This window comes from Blennius ocellaris (genome assembly GCF_963422515.1).
Source record: "Blennius ocellaris genome assembly, chromosome: 5".
NCBI classification, from domain to species: Eukaryota; Metazoa; Chordata; class Actinopteri; order Blenniiformes; family Blenniidae; genus Blennius; species Blennius ocellaris.
The window spans coordinates 4148050-4164530 of record NC_137654.1 but is presented as its reverse complement, the minus strand read 5'-3'; the positions used below and the strand labels follow the sequence as shown (position 1 = coordinate 4164530).

General features: G+C 46.8%; 1 protein-coding gene across 1 annotated transcript in view; it reads right to left on the bottom strand.

Annotated features, from left to right (window-relative positions):
* The window catches only part of arfgef2 (ADP-ribosylation factor guanine nucleotide-exchange factor 2 (brefeldin A-inhibited)), a 43824-nt gene that overhangs the window by 26499 nt on the left and 844 nt on the right, over nt 1-16481 (bottom strand). Inside the window, exons 2-7 of the mRNA XM_080496775.1 lie at nt 6830-6860; nt 4756-4879; nt 3982-4128; nt 3057-3236; nt 1382-1613; nt 1182-1304 (exon numbers count right to left, since the gene is read on the bottom strand). Of these exons, the coding sequence (XP_080352901.1) occupies nt 1182-1304; nt 1382-1613; nt 3057-3236; nt 3982-4128; nt 4756-4879; nt 6830-6860 (837 nt within the window). The remainder of the gene's footprint in view (nt 1-1181; nt 1305-1381; nt 1614-3056; nt 3237-3981; nt 4129-4755; nt 4880-6829; nt 6861-16481) is intronic.

Below are 16481 nucleotides of genomic sequence, written 5' to 3'. Positions count from 1 at the left end.
GAGGCGGCCAAGCCACCCAGAGAGGGACGTAAGGAGGCAAGGCCACCCAGAGAGGGACGTAAGGAGGCAAAGCCACCCAGAGAGGGACGTAAGGAGGCAAGGCCACCCAGAGAGGGACGTAAGGAGGCAAAGCCACCCAGAGAGGGACATAAGGAGGCAAGGCCACCCAGAGAGGGACGTAAGGAGGCAAGGCCACCCAGAGAGGGACGTAAGGAGGCAAGGCCACCCAGAGAGGGACGTAAGGAGGCAAGGCCACTCAGAGAGGGACGTAAGGAGGCGGCAAAGCCACCCAGAGAGGGACGTAAGGAGGCAAAGCCACCCAGAGAGGGACGTAAGGAGGCAAGGCCACCCAGAGAAGGACGTAAGGAGGCAAAACCACCCAGAGAGGGACGTAAGGAGGCAAACAAAGAGTGGTAAAATGTAGGGTCGTGAACGACGCAGTGATGTGACGTCATTACAACAATAATGGATGAAGAACGTAGAATTGCGGCTGCAGGTCAGGACAGCGGCTCAACTGGTGTCTGAAGCTGGGAACTTCCTGTACCTTTCACAGTAAAAGCCCACAGTTCCAGGAGGTTCATTACAGACTTGTTGAGAGTGACGGAACATTCTAGTGAATTCCACAACAACTACAGGACATTAAAGACACACCATCACACTCTTGGTTCTAACAATCCAGATCTCCCACATTTATCTTCCATTTTAATAATGTGGAGCAATAAAGGAGCTGAGAGCTGCAATGCATCATGGGAGTTTCTGTTTGTCGTGTTTTAAATGTAATTATTGGTGGTTATATTTGTAGTGTTGCTAATAATTGTGTTGTGTTTTTGTTGCTTAGTTCATGTAGTTTAGTTTATTAGTTGTAAGTTGTCAACCAGCAGTGAAGAAGGTTTTGTGTGTCGTGTCGTCCTGGCATGGTCTGTCTGTGGGACTGTCAAAATAAAAGGTGTGCGGTTCTCTGATTGTTGTGTTCAGTGGGAAATGGGAGCAAATGGCTCTTTGAGCATTAAAGGTTCCGACCCCTGGTATAGTTGTTTTGGTAAAGTGAAGTCCTTTGGATGGAAACCTTTTATGTGGTATAATATGTACAGAGCATCTTTAAAGCAGTGGCACTGAGATTCTCTTCTTGTCTGTGCTGTTCACTACAAACTTCCACTTCCTCAGAGCGGTTTGAGCCTCGCCTGCGCCGCTGTGCGTCTGCTCCCCGTCCTCGCCTCCAGCAGAGTCTGCAGGGTGTGAGTTGCCGTCTGGTTTGTCTTCCTCTTCGCCGGGCGGCTCTGCACCTTCCTCTTCAAACACCGAGTCTAAAAGAAGAGTCGTACAAACATCAGACACAACCAGGCGGAACTCAGCCGCACCCGGGTCCAGACTTCACACCCACTTCTGGACGGGGTGACCTGGTCTGCCGCTCCGTTGGTCTCCGGCTCCCCGTTAAGTGACGGCTCGAGGGCCGGGGGCGGCGGCGGCGTGGAGCTGCTGCTGCTGGCTGCAGGCGACGGGGGGTTGTGGGGCTCCGGGGTGGGCGAGCGTTCAGACTGGCGGGACCCCGGGACAGGGGAGTTCTGCTGGGGCAGACGCAGACGCTCCTTGTCCATCTCCTGAGCCTCCAGAGCCTGCAGGCCAAACCCTCGTTAGGACACGTATGGAAACATGACTGCCTTAATGCAAAAACCATTGCTAATCACTCGTCTCTCAGCGTGAGAAAATATATTTCAGTTTACCTGCTACTTTTTAATTGGATGGAAAACTCATTAAAAATGATAAAGCTGGTGTTTGGCAGATTATTTCCAGAACGTCACAATACTTCTTAGGAATAAAACTCATGAAAGCTTGTTTATTTCCTCTTGGTATGAATGCTCCCACACAGATTACACATTTGCTGGATGAGCAGAGGGTTCAGGTCGTACCACCGTCTAAAGCTCAACAGCTTATTCTGCTAACGACACTGGTTTGGCGTTTACTGGATTGGATGAATAGAATTTAAGATTCTTCTTTTTGAACATATAAAGCTCTTAACACCCAGCCTCCATCACATCTTAAAGAGCCGTTAGTCCCATATTTCCCAGAAGAGTGCTGCTTCCTGGAGGTTCCCACATTTCCTACAAGTAGAGTGAGGCCGAGCTCTCAGCTTCCAGGCTCCTGTCATGTGGAACCAGCTGTCAGTTTCAGCTCGGGAGGCCGACAGTCTCTACTTTTATAGTCATCTGTCTGCAGCAAGTGAACCTGTCTGACCCCCACGTCCTCTCCTATCGCCTCACCAGAGCTGGATGTGTTGGCTTTTCTCTGTAGAAGACTCTTGAAATGACGTTGTTGTATTTGGCGGTACATAAATAATGAGGAATTCAATACATATACATGAATTCAGCATGTACAATTAACTAGATAAATGTTTTTTCCATCTTCAGGTTGGAAGTAAGAGCGTGTGTGTGTTTGTGTGTGTGTGTGTGTGTGTCCCACCCTGAGGTCTAGGACCTCCGGGGTTAAGTAGCACAGGTCTGGCCTGTTGTGAAAAAATGTGATTTTCACGTGAAAGGAATGTAAAGCACACCTGAAAAGCCGTACTTTGCTTTCACATCGAAGGTTAACGCTTTCTGTATGGTGGTTATATGCAGTGTAATGTTTCAATTAAAAAACACAGGTCTGCACAGTTCACACCCAGGAACGCTTCGGGGTACCACAGCGACAGGTGCACTGCAGCAGAATTCTTTTTCTTACACTATGGATGTTGAAGAGCTTGGTCATTGAGGACATGACTTCAAAATCAATGTGTGTGGAGCCGATCACCTTGAACCAGCAGCTACACTCAACAATATGAGGGAGAAAGATGTGGAACACTGAGGTGAAGACACAAGTTGCTAAACACTGCAGTATACCACGTCCTTTTGACTAACGGCTCTTTCTCTTGTTGAATCCTGTTTTAACCAAGCATGCAGGGCGAGCCTGAGGCTCACTGATCTGCACACTTTGACCGGTTTTGTTTTAATGCTTGCAGCATGAACTGGGTGCAGAGGCAGTGACGTGCAGCACATGAACACTGATGAGGGCTTTGAACTGACGGCCTGGTTCTCCATGCGCGTGAAGATGACGTTGAGCATCTGTGTGAGCGTGGCCTTGGCGGTGGTCTGGTTGATGAGGTTGCGGCTGGCCAGGTAGATGTTGTAGCAGGTCCTGACGGTGAGCAGCACCGTGCCCTCGTGGATCTCAATGTGGGGCGACGTCACGGTCGTCAGCAGCGCCTGGGGGCAGAAGAGGGGGAAGTGGAGGCTTGTCAGAGAGGACGTCTTTCATGGTGGACCTGCTGAGTCACCACGTCACTTCCCCCACCTCCTTAGCATGAGCCAGCGTAAACCCACTGGGGGATCGGGAGCTCCTGCAGAGGCTAATAATCTGCCCTGTAAACCTTCAGTCAACAGTGACGACTGGTGCAGACTTTGACCTGTGCTGCAGAACCGGGTGTGTTTCAGTAACTGTGGGGAAGAGCCTTACAACGCAGCTACGAGTCGAACACACTGAAAACGACAGACAGCCACGATTTCAAAATCATTGGGACGATTCAACATTTGAAGACTGTTGCTCAACATTTATGAAATGTGGAACTGCCTTCAAACTAAAAAGGAGCGCATGCATGCATATATATATATATATATATATATATACATACATGCATTTGATAAATTCAATAAAATGTTTTACTCTACTCTACTACACTACAATAAAACAGAGTTTACTGAGGTCTGCAGATTATTCCATCCTGTTCTTGTCGATGTTGCACGTCATCACAACCTTTGAGGAAATAGGAACTGGAGTGGAAACTCTTGAGTTTGTTGGGCTTCAATTTGCTCACAGAAACATGAAACGATTTGAGGAAATGACAGAAACCGTAAACTTTAAACACATTCCACGGAAGGTTTCTCCTGGAGGAATCTGGTCAACAACAGGACGGACGGCTGGAGGACACGGGGACAGCCTTGGGGACGCTACCTTGATGATCTGGAGCTGCACCCCCTCGTCGGTCTGCGGGCCCTGGAAGCAGTTGCAGATGGTCTCCACCAGGCGGTCGATCAGCCTCTTGCCCGGGCTGCGGCTGTCCGGGGCATTTCCTGTGATGTGTCCGTACGCGATCAGCTTCTGCGGTGCAGGACAGACACAGAGTCACGTCTCCAGTGGGACGAGCAAGAGCAACGTGGAGGGTTTCACCTCCAATACACTGACATTTACGGAGAAATCAGGACGTCACTCTGTCGTCATTTTCTGTTGACTTCTGATTGGACAAATACTTTGACATGCAGACGGCAAACAGCACGGACACCGATTGCTGTTCATCGTTAATGCTCACATAGAAATGTAAATGCATGTATTCTTAAAGACATTTGCAGCTCGTCTGCTGCCTCCACAGTGCTTCACAACTCTTATCAAACCATCAGTCTTCACAGCTTTCATTTCCCTTTCTGATGAACTTCTGCAAGTTTCATGTTGAAACACAAACGTCAGTTTTCCAGCCGGAACATGTTGAACATTGTAAAGCATGGTGATGATGGAGGATTACCTTTGAGATAAATGACGTGTTTGTAACAACAGTGCATTAAATCTAAATCCCAGCGTCAAACCAGAGTGGCTGCTTGAGGGACTGCAGGAGTAAAGCAGAGGAATGTGGAGTCGTTTGCACATCAGACGTGTAGAACAAGTGTGGCAGGATTTCCTTCTTCCACGCTGCTGCTAGAAAAGCACTGGGTGTGTTGGTGTTTTTGTACAAACCTGCAGACAGTCCAGGGACGTGCTGACGATCCGGGGAGACTTGGACTGGCAGGCCAGCTCGAAGGGCAGCACGTATTTGTCGGCCTCAATGTAGTTTGCTCTGGGTGGGACCACCGTGCCATCTCTGCGGGGGGGGGGGGGGACATGCGTCATGACCAGAGGGGGACAATTCTTACCCTCAAAACCTCCTCCCATTATCTGAAGCACAACTGTACATGAGCAGAGTTCAAGTCTGGGCTACAGGAGGAAATGATCCTTTGTTGAGCCGATCAATTCTCCTCTAATTAAAGTGGGAATGATCCATTTTAATAAGCTCATGTTCTCCATCTCTTGGTGTGCAGAGATTATGAAACATTGGGGAAATTATTCTGATCCTGACAACCACAGCTCCATGGAGCAGACATACGTGTTTATTAATAACGTGTCAGTGACCCCTGAAGGGCAGCACATCCTCACATCTGCGCTCGAGACTGCACATGAACCTTTTGTCACATAACCAGTGAAATTCATTCCCGTCCACCGATTCAAAAGAGAAAGAAGGCCAGCTTATAAAATGACTAATATCATTCAAGACTGAATCCAAGCCAAGTCCCAAATCTACAAAGTGAATGTCAACGATCAGACAGTGTCGAGCAAATAATGTTGAAGTGTTTGAATCCATCTGATAAACTTGAACTCGGCAGAGTGCAGACCTTCTCCAACGCCGAGTTAGCATGGCTAGCATGATAGCTGTTAGCTCATATCGATGCTAACGAGGTAGGCCAGTTCACTACATCACTGTGTGAAACACTGAGCAGGGAGCGTCTCCATGGCAACAGACGCCAATCTCATTTGATCTCCTCGACAACGTGCTTCTCTCATCTGCTGGACATTTTTTCTACGTTTTTGGGGATTTATTTGGAAATGGTGGTCATCATGGTCCTTGGGTGATGACGAATCCTCAATTAATTCAATTCAGGAAAGTAGTGGTTGCAAAACGTTGGTAGAATACATGCATAGAAACCAATAAATGGCCAACTTTGTTGGTGAAAGTCATGATAAAACATTCACCACAATAGTAACGTCAGGCAAAACTATTATCATCATCATCATCATTGAAGAGAATTAAAATGTCTTTTGTATGAAAAATTAGAATAACAACTTGCTGTAATAAAAGCTGTGGAGCTCCTCTACAATGTGATGTGTGGAAACAAAGCAGACAAAATGAGGAACGTGGGATCACCCAACGCCATGACGTGATCGCGGACCCATGGGGGGGGGGGGGGGGGGGGGGGGGGGGGGCAGGAAGCAGAGTCATCTGTGCCAAATCATGCAAAAACTGGCTGCTGCTCATCTCTTCCTGGTTATAGTTTGAACCAAGAGAAACTTGCTTTCATGTTGCAGTTTTTAAAAAAAACTAAAAATGAAGCTCCACAAGCATAACCACTGGAAAGAAATTCCATTTTTGAAAGTGGCGGGTTTCTGGTTAAAGCCAGTTGTTGGACTGAGTGCAGCAAACGTCACAGTTGCATTATGGGATTGCTTCACTGAAATGAATGGGATCACATCTCGGTGTTCATAAAGCGGTACAACATTCTCATGTGTTTATTCAGTGTTCATGTAAACGAGGCCATCTGGTCCTAGAATCAGTACGAATCTAAATCAGATTGACAGAAAAGTCACCGTGTAAATGCTGCAACTCTCAGGAGCCAGAAATCCACATTTTCTGAAAGCATCTTGAAGCTTCTGTCTAAAGCCTGTCTAACTGCTTTAACAGTTTGCCGCCTTGACAGAATTCTCATAAACATGTTGTCAAAGTGCCAGTCTGTGCGGTAAGAATGCAGAAAATATTAAATTCCCCTCCAAAGAAACAAGCAGGTGTCGTGGTGGAAAAAACCGGCCTGAACGGCTGCAGGAGGCTGAGCAAACATACTTTGACTCATTGAAGAGAGTCACAAGACTGGATGCCTTCTTCTTTGTTTTGAGAAGAAATCATGATTAAAAGAGCCGGGCCAGGATGAAAGAGTAAATTAATCATCTCATGCAAACCTCAAGACTTAAAGCATGACTGTGCTTCAGCACACAATGCACTTACTTTTGTTTCTCCAGTTCTTCCTTGATTTCATCTGTTGAGGAGAAAACAGGAGACGGTTAGAAATGATGAAATGTGCACCAGAAAGCGAGAGAACAGCCGAAAGAGTGTTGAGCGTGTGAGAAATGTGTGATGGAGAAAAGAAACGGTTACTGTGAAGAAGAAAACAAAGAAGGTTGATCGTGGGCGAAAAACCTCAGGAAGAAATTGACAGAAGGTTCTGGAACAGCAGCAGCTGGACCTGGATGACCAACATCAGAACATTGGGTGTCCATGTGCAGATGTGTTCATGACACATGGTTTGAGAAGCACTTTACTCAGGAGACCCACAGTCAATAGTGCTCCTCCACGCTAAACTCTCAACTTTGTTCTGCATCAGAGCTGGAAACTCTGCAGTTTGAGCTGCGTTGCTCTGTCATTTCTCCAGGGATTAATAAAGTGATTCGGAGGTTTTAAAGATAGAATAGGTTGATTATGAGAAGATGACATCACATAGACCCCCACATTGTCCAAATTTAACAAAATAGTTTGAACCATTTCCCTTTCTGACCTCAAGTTGTCTTTTGAGAGGATATATCCATACATCTGTACACTTCATACTGGCCTGTAGAGAGGAGTTTATTACAGCCTCATATAAAATCAACCATAATCCTATTAAAGCAAACAGAGCTCTGGTATCCAAATAGTACTGAAGCAGGATGTCTGTCGACACAGAAACCAGCCCTTGTGTTACACCCGATTGAGAGTTTAGAGTCGAGCTGAAGTCGCTTCACGGTGCGGCTCCCTGATCCTTCATAAGACAGGCTGGAGAAGATGAGACATTCCTTGATGTGGCATGGATCATTTGGCGAAAGGGGCAGTGGAACCTTCTACATTCGTCAACACAGCAAGTCATTGCAGTTTGCACTGGAACATGATTAGTTCTGCAGAGAAATCGAACACGAATGACGTTTCACACACAACAAAGAGCTGCAGTTCAGTGTCACTAGCTTCTCTCTAATCCACCTCCCTGTATATTTGAATGAACGCAAAACATGTGTTCACCAACCCTGTGCAGAGAGAAACAGCCTGCGACCATCACTGGCTTCTCAAGCTCCTGAACCAACATGATTCAGTGTTTTCAGTGTGCAGCAGAGGGAAGTCAAGAAAAACACCAATATTTCAAACAAATGATCGGGGAATCTGGTTCCTCTCCAGACCACACCTGGGTGTGGATCACACCTGAAAAATTTAAAAACACAATGCATAATAAAGGAGAGAAAAAAAGACATGCAGACTCTCACAACAGTGACCACACCCCCTCACATTTCTGCAAATATTTAACAGTGTCGTTTCATTCCACAACACATTAATGTCTCAACCACTGGAGACAAAGGTGAGCACTCCCCCGAAGGGAAAATATCTCAATTGGGGCCAAAGTGTCAATATTTTGTGAGGCCACCGTTATTTTCCAGCTCTGCCTTCTGGGCCTGAAGTTCACCAGATCACCAGTGGAATGCTCTTTCACTCCTCTCTGACCACATCACTGGAGGCGTCTGGAGCCAATATTAAAATATCAGTCAGATATCACCTAAAAAAAAAGGAGTATCGGATTTTATTGGACTGCATCTAAAATCTCCGATAACCTGGACATTTTCTGCTCCAGCACTTCTATTGGTGACTCAGGTTCACACACCAACACAGTGGGAGGAGGACATACACCTGAACGTTGGTGCCGCTGCCATAAACGCTAAAGAAGAAGAGCAGCCAGCTCCAGCCAATAGAACGTCTCTATCCAGCGTGCAGAGCCCACGCGGTCACAACAACAATAACGGCGTGCGCGCGCTAATGGCGAGGTTTAACGCTTAATTGAGCACCTCGAGCCTCGCTACATTATTATTATTATTATAATATATATTCTATTATTATGTAGCGAGGCTCGAGGTGCATTATTATTAGCCACCACGACTTTGTCGACAAAAGCAGTTGGCCAGTGGACAATATTGTGTTGTTGTTTTTGTCCCCACCATATATTGACAGTAAAAAAAATGGACTGAAGTGAACTTGAATTGTTTGCACTTTTAAAGTATAATTTGTTTTTATTGGATTTAATCAGGTTATTTTTCAGGGTCTTCCAATTTAATTTTTATTTCTTTGATTCAACTGTAGAATACTGGAGACAATATGTTGAAGGTAAAAATGTATGTAACCAATTAGTTAATAATAATTGGGTCAGTTTTTCTCATATGTACCGTTTTTGACTATTGTTCTCTGTTTGAGTAACGTCACGTGATCGAGCCTTTACTAACATTCCACACTACAAAATAAGTAGTAAAAATATGTACGATTCGTGCCGATATCGCATCGGACTGATATCGGTATCGGCCAAGCGCCGACTAGCCTTGCTACGATGGGATGAAGTTGGGGAACTTCCGCTTTCGGCCCGGACCAATCAATGAGCCCCATTTCTTCCTTACTTTCTCTCTGGTCAGTGTTTGTCTGGGGCAGCAGCGCCCCCAAGCCAGCAGCTGTTGTAACTGCGTGACGTTTTCCAGATAGTTTGGTCCGTTCACAAATGTGAATGTGAACACCCCCCCCCCCCCCCCCACCAAATGAAGGTATGAACATTCTGGGTTCCCTTCCTGCCCAAGAGAACCGAGTCACGACTATCCCCATGTGAAAAAGCCTTTATAGTCCAGGAAATACATGCACCACTTGTTGTGTGATTTAAATGACGGAATACGATCATCTCAACAAAACTAAAGAAAAGTAGCAGCAGGTGAAGCTGCGGTAATGGAACAAGCAGACGATGCTAAAAATAATGTGTATACACTTATTGTCATATGTAAAGAATTATGCCATGCGACATGCGACATAATGATGCTCGATTATGCAAAGAAATCATAATCACAATTATTTTGGGCAATATTGAAACCACAATTATGTTTTTGAATTTAGAACAGCATTCATTGGATGTGCTTTTTAAAAAAAGACTCCTATTGAATATATAAAAATATCTTGTAACTTGGTAAAAAATAAACTCTTGTACAAGAAATAAATAAACTACAATAAGAGATAGATATACTTCAACATAAATACTTTAGATCTAAATTAAAATAGTGGTGGTGTAGAACCCATGAACGGGAGTCAGAGGCGCGTGTTGAGCAAGCAACTCCAAACTTTATTTTCCATCCAGCACACTTCTCAGAAACACTTTTCTTTCTCTCATCTCTCCAACAGAGAGCTCACACGGTGTGAAAACAAAAGTACCTCCTCTCTACAAAATAAAGTTCCCCACCACCCCATAGTAACTGGGTGAATCATGACCTTAACTGACCACCACATTGGGGAACTTTATTTTGTAGAGAGGAGGGGTTTCCGGTCAGTAGTATTCTGGTGCAACAGGGTGTGGCGCTGCACTCTCATGTTGGAGAGAAAGAGAAAAGAAAGGAGTTACTGAGAAGTGTGGATTCATGGAGAATAGCGTTCGGAGTTCCTTACTGAGCTATCCGTTCATCGGCTCTACAACACAAAAGGTTTTCCTCGATCGCAGGAATTTTGAGATGGGCCGGAGCCAAAATCCTAATCACGATTAAAATGTGATTAATTGAGCAGCACTATATGGAGGCATTATTGGTGAACATGTTTGTGTACTTGTAAAAGTGAATTTGTAGTTGTGTACCTGCAGAATTCTTTTCTCTCCACTAACACAACACCACACTTACAAGTCAGAGCTTCTTATTTACAAGTGCACAAATTATGTTTTACAAGTCACAGATTAAAGAGCCTATGACAACAAAACATTTTTGAAATAAAAAGGAATACAAAATAAAAAAATGTTTTCTTATAAAAAGGTTTTTGTCATACTGCCATCATCCGCAAGTGAAAAACTACAAAAAACTAGTGAAATTAAGTGGCGATTGTGGATCTCTGCCCTCAGCCTCCGTCTTACCGCAGCACCAGGCTCAACACAGCGGCAGGCGCACAGAGAAGAAGAAACAGAAATATATTCTGACACATGCGGGACAAAATCATCCATCTATCAGCACCGCCTTTTTCACCACGGAGTGAACGCACAGGCCTTTTTCACCACGGAGTGAACGCACGGGTCTTTTTCACCACGGAGTGAACGCACGGGTCTTTTTCACCACGGAGTGAACGCACAGGCCTTTTTCACCACGGAGTGAACGCACAGGCCTTTTTCACCACGGAGTGAACGCACGGGTCTTTTTCACCACGGAGTGAACGCACAGGCCTTTTTCACCACGGAGTGAACGCACAGGCCTTTTTCACCACGGAGTGAACGCACAGGTCTTTTTCACCACGGAGTGAACGCACAGGCCTTTTTCACCACGGAGTGAACGCACAGGCCTTTTTCACCACAGAGTGAACGCACGGGTCTTTTTCACCACGGAGTGAACGCACGGGTCTTTTTCACCACGGAGTGAACGCACGGGTCTTTTTCACCACGGAGTGAACGCACGGGTCTTTTTCACCACGGAGTGAACGCACGGGCCTTTTTCACCACGGAGTGAACGCACGGGTCTTTTTCACCACGGAGTGAACGCACAGGCCTTTTTCACCACGGAGTGAACGCACGGGTCTTTTTCACCACGGAGTGAACGCACGGGTCTTTTTCACCACGGAGTGAACGCACAGGCCTTTTTCACCACGGAGTGAACGCACGGGCCTTTTTCACCACGGAGTGAACGCACGGGTCTTTTTCACCACGGAGTGAACGCACAGGCCTTTTTCACCACGGAGTGAACGCACAGGCCTTTTTCACCACGGAGTGAACGCACAGGTCTTTTTCACCACGGAGTGAACGCACAGGCCTTTTTCACCACGGAGTGAACGCACAGGCCTTTTTCACCACAGAGTGAACGCACGGGTCTTTTTCACCACGGAGTGAACGCACAGGTCTTTTTCACCACGGAGTGAACGCACGGGTCTTTTTCACCACGGAGTGAACGCACGGGTCTTTTTCACCACGGAGTGAACGCACGGGTCTTTTTCACCACGGAGTGAACGCACAGGCCTTTTTCACCACGGAGTGAACGCACAGGTCTTTTTCACCACGGAGTGAACGCACAGGCCTTTTTCACCACGGAGTGAACGCACGGGTCTTTTTCACCACGGAGTGAACGCACAGGCCTTTTTCACCACGGAGTGAACGCACAGGCCTTTTTCACCACGGAGTGAACGCACAGGCCTTTTTCACCACGGAGTGAACGCACAGGCCTTTTTCACCACGGAGTGAACGCACAGGCCTTTTTCACCACAGAGTGAACGCACGGGTCTTTTTCACCACGGAGTGAACGCACAGGTCTTTTTCACCACGGAGTGAACGCACAGGCCTTTTTCACCACGGAGTGAACGCACGGGTCTTTTTCACCACGGAGTGAACGCACAGGCCTTTTTCACCACGGAGTGAACGCACAGGTCTTTTTCACCACGGAGTGAACGCACAGGCCTTTTTCACCACGGAGTGAACGCACGGGTCTTTTTCACCACGGAGTGAACGCACGGGTCTTTTTCACCACGGAGTGAACGCACAGGCCTTTTTCACCACGGAGTGAACGCACAGGCCTTTTTCACCACGGAGTGAACGCACAGGTCTTTTTCACCACGGAGTGAACGCACAGGCCTTTTTCACCACGGAGTGAACGCACAGGCCTTTTTCACCACGGAGTGAACGCACGGGTCTTTTTCACCACGGAGTGAACGCACAGGCCTTTTTCACCACGGAGTGAACGCACAGGCCTTTTTCACCACGGAGTGAACGCACAGGCCTTTTTCACCACGGAGTGAACGCACAGGTCTTTTTCACCACGGAGTGAACGCACAGGCCTTTTTCACCACGGAGTGAACGCACAGGCCTTTTTCACCACAGAGTGAACGCACGGGTCTTTTTCACCACAGAGTGAACGCACGGGTCTTTTTCACCACGGAGTGAACGCACAGGCCTTTTTCACCACGGAGTGAACGCACAGGTCTTTTTCACCACGGAGTGAACGCACAGGTCTTTTTCACCACGGAGTGAACGCACAGGCCTTTTTCACCACGGAGTGAACGCACAGGTCTTTTTCACCACGGAGTGAACGCACAGGCCTTTTTCACCACGGAGTGAACGCACGGGTCTTTTTCACCACGGAGTGAACGCACAGGCCTTTTTCACCACGGAGTGAACGCACAGGTCTTTTTCACCACGGAGTGAACGCACAGGTCTTTTTCACCACGGAGTGAACGCACAGGCCTTTTTCACCACGGAGTGAACGCACAGGCCTTTTTCACCACGGAGTGAACGCACGGGTCTTTTTCACCACGGAGTGAACGCACAGGTCTTTTTCACCACGGAGTGAACGCACAGGCCTTTTTCACCACGGAGTGAACGCACAGGCCTTTTTCACCACAGAGTGAACGCACGGGTCTTTTTCACCACGGAGTGAACGCACAGGTCTTTTTCACCACGGAGTGAACGCACAGGCCTTTTTCACCACGGAGTGAACGCACAGGCCTTTTTCACCACGGAGTGAACGCACAGGCCTTTTTCACCACGGAGTGAACGCACAGGCCTTTTTCACCACGGAGTGAACGCACAGGCCTTTTTCACCACGGAGTGAACGCACAGGTCTTTTTCACCACGGAGTGAACGCACAGGTCTTTTTCACCACGGAGTGAACGCACAGGTCTTTTTCACCACGGAGTGAACGCACAGGTCTTTTTCACCACGGAGTGAACGCACAGGCCTTTTTCACCACGGAGTGAACGCACAGGCCTTTTTCACCACGGAGTGAACGCACAGGTCTTTTTCACCACGGAGTGAACTCTCAGGCCTTTTTCACCACGGAGTGAACGCACAGGCCTTTTTCACCACGGAGTGAACGCACAGGCCTTTTTCACCACGGAGTGAACTCACAGGTCTTTTTCACCACGGAGTGAACGCACAGGCCTTTTTCACCACGGAGTGAACGCACAGGTCTTTTTCACCACGGAGTGAACGCACAGGCCTTTTTCACCACAGAGTGAACGCACAGGCCTTTTTCACCACGGAGTGAACGCACAGGTCTTTTTCACCACGGAGTGAACGCACAGGTCTTTTTCACCACGGAGTGAACGCACAGGTCTTTTTCACCATGGAGTGAACGCACAGGTCTTTTTTACCACGGAGTGAACGCACAGGTCTTTTTCACCACGGAGTGAACGCACAGGTCTTTTTCACCACGGAGTGAACGCACAGGTCTTTTTCACCACGGAGTGAACTCTCAGGTCTTTTTCACCACGGAGTGAACGCACAGGCCTTTTTCACCACGGAGTGAACGCACAGGCCTTTTTCACCACGGAGTGAACTCACAGGTCTTTTTCACCACGGAGTGAACGCACAGGCCTTTTTCACCACGGAGTGAACTCACAGGTCTTTTTCACCACGGAGTGAACGCACAGGTCTTTTTCACCACGGAGTGAACGCACAGGCCTTTTTCACCACGGAGTGAACGCACAGGTCTTTTTCACCACGGAGTGAACGCACAGGTCTTTTTCACCACGGAGTGAACGCACAGGTCTTTTTCACCATGGAGTGAACGCACAGGTCTTTTTCACCACGGAGTGAACGCACAGGTCTTTTTCACCACGGAGTGAACGCACAGGTCTTTTTCACCACGGAGTGAACGCACAGGCCTTTTTCACCACGGAGTGAACGCACAGGTCTTTTTCACCACGGAGTGAACGCACAGGTCTTTTTCACCACGGAGTGAACGCACAGGTCTTTTTCACCACGGAGTGAACGCACAGGTCTTTTTCACCAGATGTGTCAGCAGAAGCGGAGCCACGTTCTGTGATTTGTCGTTGAAGAAAACGATCTGTGACTTGTGTGGAAGAACGTGACATCGATACAGGAGCACAAATATGTTGTTCACCAGACTTACTGCAACAATTGAAGGAAAAATATCAGCATGACAGATCTTTTTTAATCTGTGACTTGTAAAACAGGATGTGTGCTCCTGTAATTAAGAAGTTGTGACTTGTAAGTGTGGTGTTGTATTTGTGGAGAGAAAAGACGTCTACAGGTACACAACTCACGGTACACGACTACAAATTCACTTTTACAAGTACGCAAACATTTTTCATCAATAATACCTCCATACAATCATTGAATCCACCTGAAGAAAGAAAGCACAATACTGCTGTACTTCCAACTGACCCGACTTGTACTGGCATGTGATTTACAACATCGTTAGTTAATCCTGATGAATCACTTTTCTCGTTTTGAAATGCTTGAGGGTCAAAGTGCTTGGAAAGTGATTATTGCAGGTCAGTCTTCTACTTTAAGCACATCGTGCTGGAAGATTGGTGGATCATGACATCTGAACAAACTGGAGTGTGGACAGGATGTGGTGCACCATCCCTACATGTGTGACAAGGAGGTGGAGACACACACACACACACACACACACACAAAAGAGGTGTAACACTAGCTGTGTGGAAAAGCAGACGTCACAGTATCCTGGTGTTATGTGGCCAGTGTGTGTCCTTGTTGTACTCCTGTTGTGGGTCCAGAGATCAGAACAAACACAGAAGAGCCCTGATGAACGAATCAAGATGGGGACCTGCAAACTTTACACATAAGCAATAAACTAACCCTTTTCGGGTTTTTTCCAATGAATAAAAATCTGAAGACTACAGACTACACCGCCTATAAGCTTCTGGAAGCTCTGAAGTTCTGCTATGAATAGGAAAACTGGAGTTTTCTGCTATAATCTGCTATTGTTCGACATGCATCAAGCTGAAGATCCAGCTGAAGCAGACGAGCCACTACAGACAGGCTAAATGAGGAGGGTTCTAGTCCAGGGCCCAATAATCACACGTCACAATAACAATTCAATTAAGGCTTCACATATGCATGTGACGTATTCTTTCAAATAACCGTGCTCCCTCACTTCTTGGACCCAGTTTTAACAGCGCGGTGTTTTTCTGCAGGTCTCGCCAGAGGAGCAGTGGATTATTTCATAGTTTCTATCCTGTTAGACTTGAGAAGACAGAAAATCTAGCCATATTTGTATTATGCACTATTCCGACCATCACCACCCTTGTTATTGTAGAGATGGTGAGGGAGCTTTTGTTTGCCTGACTGTGGAAGAGAGATCATTTCAGGTATAACAAACCATATTGAGTAACCTGTGGATTAGTTCCTATGGTTATGGTGGTGTTATTTTGTAATGACTGTCCTTTGATTATTTTGGATTTGTGAGGCTCCTCTGAGTAAATGTTGGGTATAATTTAAGGGTGTGGACACCAGGACAAGTAGTCTCCTCACATTGGCATGTTTAGTACCAAGATAACCACATTAACTGTTCAAAACACAGAAGGAAGATGTTGATTCCTTTTCTCTGCAGGTTCATGTATGATCAACTGATATATAAACACAGTGCAGGAAAACATTATTGATGGAAGTTCAATCTGTGGATATTGTGTAGCTGTAATGGTGAGCTTAGTTACAGTAAAGGATTACAAGTAACGCTGGACGAGAGAGAGAGAGAGAGAGAGAGAGAGAGAGAGAGAGAGAGAGAGAGAGAGAGAGAGAGAGAGAGAGAGAGAGAGAGAGAGAGAGAGAGAGAGAGAGAGAGAGAGAGAGAGAGAGAGAGAGAGAGAGAGAGAGAGAGAGAGAGAGAGAGAGAGA